The following is a 12383-nucleotide window of genomic DNA, read 5'->3' on the forward strand; positions in this document are numbered from 1 at the left end:
GTACAATTAAAACTTCACATCTGCACCTCAGAAATAGAGGTGTACTCAGACCTAAATTCACAATAAAAACGTATGTCAAAACTGGACCTAATCCATAGATGCTGAACTCTGGGAATCCAGCTTCTAAACCTCTAAGTGTTTTTTTCTCAGCTTTGCTCCATGCCCATCTCTACTGTCAGCACTGTGAACTACCATTGCAAGAGTGTTACTCAGCAGAAACAAACAAACAGCTCCACAGCAAAATCACCATCAGCCTCACTCTCCTCTCTTACTGGAACATGTTTAACTGGGCTTTCAGATGTAGCTCAGAGAAGGACTGTAATAGAAATGGAAAGAGAAAAGCCCATACAGACAAAGGATTTTTAAACAATCTTCAGATCTGTATAATAAGGAGGAAAACACATGGTGAAGAAGAAATTTTAGAATAAATAGCAAATCTTTACCAATTTTATAAGAAGAAATATACACCTCATAGAAAAATGAAAAGTAAAGATTCATTCCAATGAGCCAGGTCCTCTGGTTTGCAGGGTCCTGCGGCACAAAGCAGTCATACAGCCATCTTAACCACCAACCTGAGCATTCCCTTCATCTGCAGGAAACTGCTTGTGTGGTATGGGGCTGCCTTAGTTGCTCTTACAACTCCCCTCCTCCCAGTGCAGGAGGTATGGCTGGGAAAAATGGGATGCGGCCACAATGTCCTTATACTCCAGCAATCTCCAGCTAATGGAACAGTTCTTGGGGCACGGGACAGTCAGGTACAAATTATAGCAGCTGTTAGCATGCTCTTAATTACCTCAGAGATTGGGTTGACCCTCACTTGGTCACTGAATTGGGGAGCATAAATGTGACTTAAAGCCACCTTTTCCTCTACACTTTAGTCTTGCACCAGAAAATCTATCCTGATGTTTCTAAGCATCCTTTCCTACCTCTAAGAAGCATTTCCCTTACCTCTCTGAGCCCAGGACACAGGAAGAAGAGCTAAATAACTAGTTACTTGGCCGATCTATTCTTATGCCTCTAAGAGCCACATTTTTCTGATCCACACAGAATTCTTCCATTCATGGGCCATCTCTATTATTAATGTAATAGCTCTGACTTCCATGCCAGTAACAGATTTTCTTGTTTTGTATTACAATATGCCCAGGATGAAAGTTCCAATTCCAGTATCCCTCAAGCCAAATGTCATTCAACAAGAGTTGACTTACCACTTGAATGTACAATTATTAGTGATACTGGCTAGATATAACAGGAGAATTTAAGTTTAATTTAGAGCAGTTAGTGGTGTCATTCTTAATTAGTGCTCTAATGTCACTGCAGTAAGAGTTTATTATCTCTTTGATGGATAAAATACTGGAAATTCAGTCCCTCCTTGTCTCTTAATATGGTTATTTAGGTGACTAATCAAGCATCATTTTATATATATCATCTGATGTAGGTTTGTTGTTGTTGGTTTTTGACAATTGCACTGCTGTAGGATATTTTAAATTATTTTCTGAGTGAGGATTGTGACACAGAGAAGCTATACAGCAGATTGACATTTTTATTCAGATCATGAATGGGAGCAGAATGAGGATACACTCCTAGTGTAAGCTTCCTTCACTTTGTTTGTGAAGCACTTCGTCAAGTCTTCCTAGGTTATCTTTAACCTATGAAGACAAAGAAAAGAGGTGAACCACTGTGTGAGGCACAGAAACCAAATATAAAAATATTGTAACCACAGAAAATAACAGGCCTGCTTCTGCACATGTCATGAGGGCTTCCTAGGAACTGCTGTTCATTGCTGTCAACAGAGGTTGAAGGAACTCGGCACCACCCAAAAGGCACTTAGGCCCAGATCCTCAAAGGTATGCAGGTGCCAAACTCCCATTGATTTCAATGAGAATTAAGCACCTAAATATCTTCGAGGATCCAGGCCTTAGCACCTTGCAGGTCTGTACCAAATTTAGCAACTGTATTTTGACAATGAACCCTTAGAGAATGATCTGTAAAGGAAAAGCTTTGATAGTTAAAAGACAAAAGTTAGGCGACAAGAGATTTTAAAATGAAATCACTTGCCGAAACAGCAGCAGTTGAAGATGACACTGTTATAGCTGATCTTGGCTCAGTGCTCTTCTTAAAGGCACCTCTACGCCTGTGGCCCTTTCCTTCACCATCTAGGATAAAGAAATGGCAAGCTATAGTTATTCATATTAACTGGCTGTATATGCAATACAGTGCATCTTTAACACCAGCAATCACAAGTGATGATAGGAAAGTTGCTATAAAGCATCTATCTTTGAAAAGGAACTAAGGAAAATTCTGGGAATTATAGATCAGCGAGCCCTTCCTTGGTGCAAATGAAACTGAGTATCTATTTAACAACAGAATAGAACCACATGCACAATCATTTGGGGGATTTTTTTATTACATGTTAATTGAAAAAAATTGTAACACTGCAAGCATAAATTAAACAAATACATGCATATGTATTTGACAGGAAGAATGCAAATATTTCCCTGAACTAATCCATAGTGCCACTACTCTCTCCTCAAGACCTATCTCTGTCACAGTGTCTCTAAGAAATCAATGTCTTTGGGCTTGATTTTGCTACCCTTACTCAAATTGTACCTTACCCTGTGAGCAGTACTTTTAATTTGGAGTGCAGCACTCCTCAAGGAAAGTAATGTTTGCACGGGGTGGGATAGCTCAGTGGTTTGAGCATTGGCCTGCTAAACCTTGGGTTGTGAGCTCAATCCTTGAGGGGGCTATTTAGGGATTTGAGGCAAAAATCTGTCTGAGGATTAGTCCTGCTTTAAGCAGGGGGTTGGACTAAATGACCTCCTGAGGTCCCTTCCAATCCTGATATTCTATGAACTGGACTAGGGTTACCATTCGTCCGGATTTACCCGGACATGTCCTCCTTTTGTGTGCTAAAAATAGCGTCCGGGGGGAATTTGTAAAGCACTCACAATGTCCGGGATTTCCCCCTCCCCCGGCAGAGCGAGCGGCTGGGAGGGCTGCAGGAAAGTCCCGGGCTGGACTCCGGAGCAGCTTCCTCCTCCCACCCCCCCTCCCTGCATTCTGAGCCGGCCGGCAGCTCCTCCTCCTGCAGCCCGCTCCGGCAACCCTGTGCAGGGCCAGGGACCGGGTTTTGTGTTGTGCAGGGGAGCTCAGCCATGTGTCCGGCTGGCACAGAGCCCAACACCCTGTTCTGAGCAGCAGGGTAAGGGGGGGCAGGAGAAGGGACAGGGAGGTTCTGGAGGGGGCAGTCAAGAAATGGGGGGGGGGCTTTTGGAGGGGAGTGGAGAAAGTTTTGGGCAGTCAGGGTACAGGTAGGGGGTAGGGTCCTGGGGGGCAGTTGGGGGGGGTCTTAGGAGGGGGCAGTTAGGGGACAAGGAACAGGGAGTCTTAGGTAGGGGGTGGGGTTCTGGAGGGCAGTTAGGAGCAGGGGTCCCAGGAGGGGGCAGTCAGGGGACAAGGAGCGGGGGGTAGGGGGCTGGGAGTTCTGGGGGGGAGCTGTCAGGGGGCAGGAGTGGGGAGAGGGATCGGAGCAGTCAGGGGACAGGGAGCAGAGGGGTTTAGATGGGTTGGGAGTTCTGGGGGGGGCTGTCAGGGGGTGGGGAGTGGTTGGATGGGGCGTGGGAGTCCCAGGGGTCTGTCTGGGGGTGAGGGTGTGGATAAGGGTTGGGGCAGTCAGGGGACAAGAGGCAAGGAGGCTTAGATAGGGAGTGGAGTCCCGGGGGGCAGTTAGGGGCAGGGGTCCCAGGAGGGGGCAGTCAGGGGACAAGGAACGGGGGGAGGGTTGGGGGTTCTGGGGGGGCGGGAAGTGGGAGGGGCAGGGGCGGGGCTAGGGCGGGGCTCCTCCCGTCCTCTTTTTTGCTTGTTGAAATATGGTAACCCTAAACTGGACTATTCATAATTATTAGAAGAAGAAAATTGTAAATGTATATATTTAATTGTAATGGTCTCCCACTACCCTTTGTATGTCACTTGTCTTGCAAGCTCATTGAGGGAGGGATTGTGTCTTCATGTATGCTTGTACAGCATCTAGAACAATGAAGCCCTGCTCCTGATTGGGCCTCTGAATGCTATAATACCAATATTAAATAATAATAAAATCCACTTTTCAGTCATATGTACTATTTAGAGTAAGTTAGAATACTGTCTTTTTTCCCATGGAAATTTTTGACGAAAAATTTAAATTTAAAAATTCCAGTCAAAAACTTAAAAAATTCTAGCTGAAAACCTAACATTATCAGCCAAAAGCTTGCAGCTGAAAATAAACATTTTTGATTCAAAACACCTACAGAGTGCCTCATGGGAGTTGCAGTTTAGTTGAAAAACCCAATTTTCTGTTTCAGTTTTGACAGAAAAATTTTGATCAGCCCTAGAGCTAGCTTTAAAAAGCATACATCGATTCTTCATCAATATTCTATATCACTGGTGTGAAAGAATCCTATGCTGTGTGATTCCAGATAAATAACACAGACATAAACTAAAATTGTGCCCCTCTAAAAATTAAAAGCACTCTGTGAACTTGATTTTTTTTTTAAGTTGACTAATTTTTAAAATATTCCAGTTTCTAGATAGAGTATCCTTTATTGTCCTGAATGGTCTTTCTATCTCTTATATTAAAAATATGTTCTTCCTGCTCCCTTGTTGATGTAATATTCCCATACATGAGGTTGCTTAAGTGCATTTCCTCTAAACATAATTATTAAAAATGAAGGGAATCACCCGGTAAACCAGTATCAACATCCATTTACATGCCTTACCACACAAACACACTCATAGACTCCTCAGCCACACAACAAAGTTGCTTTCTTTTCCAAAACACAATTATCCACAATGCAAATCCCTTTCCTCACAGTCACACTAACACACAATGTTAACATGATAAATTAACAATATCCTGGACAAACCTTACTGAATTGAGTTTAATACTTTGGGGGTCCATACTATTCAAAATGTAATTGTTCAAGTGTTATTGTGAGATAATATGAAACTGCTCTAGGATAGTGTCTGCAAAAGTAATTCTTTCAGTTATCAGTCCTTTGAAGCCACCATCCTAGAGAGGTTCACATATATTGTTCAGACTGGATTCTCCCGGGACCAACAGACAAAGAGCGGATTTCTGGATAAGTAATCTGGTTTTAAACAGCCTCAGAGCTTTTGATCTGATCCAGCAAATGGACAAGATCTCCATTCTACAGCAGTGGGAGGAGATTCATAGGGAACGGTTGGAAGGACTGACACTCTGACCAGAACCTTTGGGCAAGGGGTGGAGGGTGATCTCTGGTAAGCTTATTAGCATGGGTATGGGTTCTTTTATTGTTTTAATGTGTTTTCTCTGTAGTGCTTTTACCTTAAGAATAAAATATGCTTGCTTAGGAAAAGTTGTGTGACAACTTATAACTATGGGCAGTCACGCTGTGTACTGTCACTGAGGGGGGAGGCAAACAGGCCTGCTTAGGCAGACTCTTCTTTGCTGGGAATAACACAGTGAAGACAAGGAACTGTTCAACCTAGAGATACTCTGATCAGGAGAAACAGGGACACAGGACTCCACACAAGAAAGCAATGGCTCGGGAGCTGGAAGCCTGAGAGTGGGTGCCTTTGCTGGACCACTGAGGGGAAGTACAGGTGCAGATGCCCTGAGCTTGTGTGACTGTGAAGAACTGGGTGCATGCATGGTAGGTGGCTGTATATTGGAATAGACAGGGAGTCTGTTGTGGAATGGAAGAGTCTGTGACTGTGTCTGGCTATTAGGACATTTGGATGTTGAGGCCCTGATTCAGCTCTATATTGTTATGCTGGATGTTGGGAGGCTCCCAGCAAACATGTCTGATCAATCAGAAACTACAGTGAAGCTGATGGTCATGCTAGTCACCTTCCATTCAGGTGAATGAGGGATCGATTAAATGCCCCTTCATTTAGTGATAGCTAAAACAATGAATGCCATTGCCCAAGGACTAAAGTGAATGCAAACTCAGGGGCCAGGGATTGATATGGTTGCTGCTGTCCATCAGGGCATGGGTAAACAGTGAACCAGAGAGCAGACACAAAGCAAAGAAAAAGCAGGAGAAATTCTGGTAGTGTGGCTTTTTGGGCAGAGGGGAAGCTGGAAAGGCAGGCTTGGAGTTCTCCTAATGGAAACAAGCTGCCATGGGTAGTGTGTGAATCACCAGGTGGGGGAGGCTAGGCCTCAGCCACACCCCTTCCACCCGAGGCCCCGCCCCACCGGAGCCACCAGTCCCCACCCCAGCCTTCCTCCTCCCCTCCCCCGGAGCACCAGGAGGCTGGCAGTGCAGATGCAGTTTCCCCTCCCCGGAGCACTGGGAGGGCAGGCAGCGTGGCTGCAGCCCCCCAGCCCTGGAGCACAAGGAGGGCAGGTGGCGCAGCCTGAGCTGGGGCCACCCCAGATGGAAAATGGACTACAGCCACAAGCGGGAAGCAAGCAGAAAGGAGCCTGAGAGCAGAGCATGGGTGGGGCCACACCTCACTATTTGGGGAGGCAGAGCCTCCCCCAGCCTATGATACCTGCCACCCATGCAAGCTGCAATGTCCAGACTATCTGTTAACTGTTCAGGACAAAGGAGCAACAGTAATAAGGTCAAGTATCAAAGGGGTAGCCGTGTTAGTCTGGATCTGTAAAAAGCAACGAAGAGCCCTCTGGCACCTTATAGACTAACAGATGTATTGGAGCATAAGCTTTCGTGGGTGAATACCCACTTCGTCAAATGCATGTAATGGAAATTTCCAGAGGCAGGTATAAATATGCAGGCAAGAATCAGTCTAGAGATAACGAGGTTAGTTCAATCAGGGAGGGTGAGGCCCTCTTCTAGCAGTTGAGGTGTGAACACCAAGGGAGGAGAAACTGCTTTTGTAGTTGGCTAGCCATTCACAGTCTTTGTTTAATCAGTAATAAGGTCACAGTCCTGCAAAGTGCTCAGAACTCTAGCCCTGATCCAGCAAAACACTCCAGAATGTGCTTACCTTTAAGTGTATGAGGGTCCCAATGAAGACAATGGATTTACTCAGATGCTTAAAGCTAAGCACATGCTTAAGTGCATTGCTGGATCAGGGCTGATGACCTCTGAGTTCAGGACAGGTTGTTATACATATCAATGCTAGTTTGTTGACTTCCTTTGTGGACTATGGACTAAACTCTCCCAGGCAAGGGAGGATGAGACTGAAATGTTCTGACTCTTCCAAACTGTGGAGGAACATTAGGAAAACTGCACCCCAGCTGAAATGCCTGGAGAGAAAAGGACTATTTTGGTGTGAAGGTTTTTGTTTCAAATTTTATTTCAGAGGCTTTGCAGCCAGTCAGGGCAGAGCAAGATGGAAGTAATTAAAAAGGGCTACGCTTCCATAGCAGTATTAATAATATCCATTAAAGACCCAACTAATACCTTCTAAATACATTTTAAAATTAAGCTGGAAACCCGTTAGACCCTGGAATTTCACCACTTTTCATACTTGCTATTGCCTCTAAAACTTCTGTTGTTTCTTCATCTAAATTTTCATTATCAATCTCACATATTTTTGGCAAGCCTCCTACTTCCAGATAGGTTTTAATAACTTCAGCATATGGAATAACCGGAATATGAAAGTTACTATGATTACAATGGAAAACACACATATTTCACTAGGATGTGTAACTTCCTCTTGCTGATCATTTTAACTGGTGAGATTGCTTTTGAACCCCTTCAAGTTCATGAACCAACAACTTGTCACATGTATTTTCTTTCTCATAGAAATTCTGTTATGTATACCTTAGAGGTTTTCAGTAATGTTTATCATCAGCATATTCAATTTCCCCATAGTATTAGTTATCGGTCAACATTTTTTTCTAATCTGTAGTTCTATGAATGTGTTGCTACCTATTTTTGTTGAGCTCTTTCCTCTTTTGCGCTGGTTATTAGATAACTCCTAAATATTGCTTTTCCTGTCTCCTAAAGAAGCCCTCGCCTTATTGTCTTTATCATTTAATTGAAAGTACCGAACAATGTTGTCACAGATCCACAGGATCGGTGCTATGGCCCCAGCTTTGGAACAGTCTCTGGGAGGACCCCTTCAGGGTGCCAGACTCCCTAGGGGTCTCACTCTTTCTCCGGGATAAGCCAAGCAACTTCACTGCCTTGTTAGGCTGGACCTCTGGGCCTTCTGCATCCCTGCTTCACACCGTGAGCTTTGTGATTCTGAGCCTTTGTTAATCTAGGCCCTACCTTCCCTACAAGTGCAGGGGCCTGTTTTAAAATGAAAAATTCTACTGAATAGTGAGTTTCTTTTTTTGTTCCTAGAAAATCATTCCCCAGATAGTGTCATAGAATCATAGAATATCAGAGTTGGAAGGGACCTCAAGAGGTCATCTAGTCCAACCCCCTGCTCAAAGCAGGACCAATTCCCAGCTAAATCATCCCATCCAGGGCTTTGTCAAGCCGGGCCTTAAAAACCTCCAAGGAAGGAGACTCCACCACCTCCCTAGGTAACGCATTCCAGTGTTTCACCACCCTCCTAGTGAAATAGTTTTTCCTGATATCCAACCTGGACCTCCCCCACTGCAACTTGAGACCATTGCTCCTTGTTCTGTCGTCTGCCACCACTGAGAACAGCCGAGCTCCATCCTCTTTGGAACCCCCCTTCAGGTAGTTGAAGGCTGCTATCAAATCCCCCCTCATTCTTCTCTTCTGGAGACTAAACAATCCCAGTTCCCTCAGCCTCTCCTCATAAGTCATGTGCTCCAGACCCCTAATCATTTTTGTTGCCCTCCGCTGGACTCTTTCCAATTTTTCCGCATCCTCCTTGTAGTGTGGGGCCCAAAACTGGACACAGTATTCCAGATGAGGCCTCACCAATGTCGAATAAAGGGGAACGATCACGTCCCTCGATCTGCTGGCAATGCCCCTACTTATACAGCCCAAAATGCCGTTAGCCTTCTTGGCAACAAGAGCACACTGTTGACTCATATCCAGCTTCTCGTCCACTGTGACCCCTAGGTCCTTTTCTGCAGAACTGCTACCTAGCCATTCGGTCCCTAGTCTGTAGCAGTGCATGGGATTCTTCCGTCCTAAGTGCAGGACTCTGCACTTGTCCTTGTTGAACCTCATCAGGTTTTTTTTGGCCCAATCTTCTAATTTGTCTAGGTCCCTCTGTATCCGATCCCTACCCTCTAGTGTATCTACCACGCCTCCTAGTTTAGTGTCATCTGCAAACTTGCTGAGAGTGCAGTTCACACCATCCTCCAGATCATTAATAAAGATATTAAACAAAACCGGCCCCAGGACCGACCCTTGGGGCACTCCGCTTGAAACCGGCTGCCAACTAGACATGGAGCCATTGATCACTACCCGTTGAGCCCGACGATCTAGCCAGCTTTCTATCCACCTTACAGTCCATTCATCCAGCCCATACGTCTTTAACTTGGCGGCAAGAATACTGTGTCAATATAAAGCGTTTCCATTATTTCCTCCCCTACCTTTGTTGATAGTGATGAGAGGCGGACTGAGCTCAGTGTCAGGCTTGGAGACAGCTAAGGCCTCTCTTGGCTCTTGGTCTGTTTCTTGCTGTGCAGGTTCAGGGGTAGCAGGGCTGAGCTCACCTCCGCCCCCTGATTCAGTCACGCATCCCCCTGCCGCCTCCATCTGCAGCAGCACACAAAGTAACCTAAGACAATGAGATAGAAGATGACTGACAGCTGGATAGTGAAGTTCACAAACTGTCCTTGTAACATTAAAAGAAAGGTGCACATTTACTATACCTTCAAGTTTTTTTTTCCATTTATAACATCCAACACTACAGAACAAGGGACTTTTGACTAGCAGTACATCCAATTGCTTCCCATCTCAAGATTTTGCAAATTCAGTTAAAATGGGACTTAGGTTAGATCCAAACTACCCACAGCTTTAGTTTTGCAAAACTACCCCAGCTGGTGGTTTGCAAAACAATAAAAGTCCCTTTCTATTTGTCCTTAATACAACTATCCTGAAAGTTTTTGATTGTCTCTGTCATTATCCCTTACTCAGATTTGCAATTATTGGAGTTAGAAACTCACCCTTTTGGGGAGAGCGTAAGCTCCTACTGTAAGCTCTGTTGCAGGTCCTGCAGAGAAGCCTGGGGCATAAGGAGCTGGGAGACTTGCTTGCTCTCTTAGCAGGTTTTTGAGTTTGCTGTCTTCCTGGGCACTCTGAATTCCTCAGCTGCTACAGCAATTCTTGCAAACCCAGCAAAAACTCCAGAGCCCTGGAGACACCTCATCTCTCCCTAATCCCCACTTTGCCTGCTGAGGTTTTCATTTCATTATTGCCCATCAGTCTTTTTCATGTAATTTAATTTTCTCTGTAAGAGAAGGGAAACCTCCAAACAAACAGCTCCCTTGAGCCTCCCCACTTGCTAATGTGCTGTTGCTATGGAGCATACGTACACACAGTGGAATTGTACACTGACTCATGGGAGGGCATAGTTAGCTGTATCCCAGCAATGAAGTGTTTCGTCTTAACAACAACCTCCCAGAGAGCTGGAAATTCTTTGTATTCTCTTCAGGTTACATTATGCAATTGCCTGTGCTCTGTACTATGTGAAAGTTACTACGCCCATTTCAGAAAAAAGATTTAGCGATTACTTTCAGTTGGCATTTCTTCTCTCTCTCTGCTGGGGCAAGGCTATTTAGAAATCAATATGAAATACACTGTATTGCTTGCTATTTGTGTTGCTGCTGTAACTGACAATATCTGACATTTGTAATTTGTTTTAAATGTATTACCTGTAACCCCTCTATGAGGTGGTGTTTGCAGGACAAGGGATGGGTTCAATATCTTCTAGGGGCTCTCTTAACATAGCAAAACAGAAATGGCTCAAGCCTTCACCCAGTAATGTGGGAAAACTAAATACCACCCCTAGGTGCTTCTAAGAGGCAACACTTCCCCACTCGCAAGCACTGAGTCTGCATATCACAAAAGAAAACTTTTATTAAAAGGGAAAGGGAAACCAGCATTCATTTGGGAAAACACTGCAACAACAATTCAAAAGCATGTAAACCATAAGTAAACACCCGCCCCACAGCACATTGGGCAGTGTCCTCTGCCTCAGTTACCCACCTCTGGTGTGAAAGTCCAATGGACAAATTTCCCTTTAACATGCCACTCCCCTTTCCCTCCATTGCACTCCTCTCACAGTTGGTTGTCTGTGTCACGCTGTCTGGAATGTCTTACAATCAAGAATACCAACCTCAGGGCAGACTGTTAAGATGCAGGGTAGACACCCCAAACCGGTGGTGTGTTCTAAAATTAGATTCACCAAGGCAGTAATAAAAGTGAACTTCTGGATCACTATAACAAGTTTACCACGGAGTGACAGACAGTCCCCTTAGACCAGTGATTTTCAAAGTTTTTTTTCTGGGGACCCAGTTGAAGAAAACTGTTGATGTGCGCGACCCAACGGAGCTGGGGATGAGGGGCTTGGGATGTGGGAGGGGCTCAGGGCTGAGGCAGAGGGTTAGGGTGCAGGAGTGAGGGCTGCAGGGTGGGGGCTCTGGGGCTGGGATGAGAGGCTTGGGGTGCAGGAAGGGGTTCCAGGTTTGGGGAGGGCTCAGGGATGGGGCGGGGGATTGGGGCACAGGGTTGGGGTGCGGACTTACCTCTGGCGGCTACCGGTCAGCAGCACAGCCCGGGTGTGGAGGCAGGCTTTCCGCCTGTCCTGGCACCGTGGACTGCGCTGCACCCTGAAAGTGACCAGCAGCAGGTCTGGCTCCTAGGTGGAGGCACACAAGCAGCTTTGCGCGACTCTCGCCCAGAGGCACCGCACACACACACCCCCCGCAAGTTCCGGCCAATGGGAGTGCGGAGCCAGTGCTCGGGGCGGGCACAGTGCATGGAGCCCCGTGGCCCCCCTGCTGGCCGCTTCCAGAGCACAGCACGGTGTCAAAACAGGTAGGCACTAGCCTGCCTTAGCTGGGCAGCACCGCCAACGGGACTTTTAATGTCCTGGTTGGCGGTGCTGACCAGAGCGACCCAGTGCCTGACATGCTGCAACCCAGTACTGGGTCGTAACCCGAAGTTTGAAAAATGCTGTCCAGTATATCTTGCGACCCAGACAAACCAGACTTAGTGATAAATGGTCACACACACCAAAATTCATACAATATTCAGGTTGCTTCCAGTCCCAAGAGACCAGTCACTTACCCAAAGATCAATTGGTACCCTAGATCTTACACCAAAGACAATGCCCATAGCCAAACCTGTAATAAACTACATAAAGGTTTATTAACTAGAGAAAAGAAATGAGAGTTATTTACAGGTTAAAGCAAGCAGACATATACGCACAAATGAGATATCTAAATTGTAAGAGTGACAGAGTTGTCATGATCTGTCAATTCAAAGCGGACCCAGGGGTAACCCCTGGGG

The 12383-nt window shown here is 45.7% G+C and overlaps 1 protein-coding gene across 1 annotated transcript in view; it reads right to left on the bottom strand.

Moving 5' to 3' along the window:
• LOC128831797 (dynein axonemal heavy chain 5-like) overlaps positions 1-10324 on the bottom strand; it is a 279614-nt gene extending 269290 nt beyond the window's left edge. The window contains exons 1-3 of the mRNA XM_054018564.1: positions 10037-10324; positions 9461-9648; positions 2056-2153 (exon numbers count right to left, since the gene is read on the bottom strand). Coding sequence (XP_053874539.1) covers positions 2056-2153; positions 9461-9626 — 264 coding nt within the window. The 5' untranslated portion in view covers positions 9627-9648; positions 10037-10324. The remainder of the gene's footprint in view (positions 1-2055; positions 2154-9460; positions 9649-10036) is intronic.
• Positions 10325-12383: the final 2059 nt, after the last annotated feature.

Source organism: Malaclemys terrapin, chromosome 2, assembly GCF_027887155.1.
Source record: "Malaclemys terrapin pileata isolate rMalTer1 chromosome 2, rMalTer1.hap1, whole genome shotgun sequence".
Lineage (NCBI taxonomy): Eukaryota > Metazoa > Chordata > Testudines > Emydidae > Malaclemys > Malaclemys terrapin.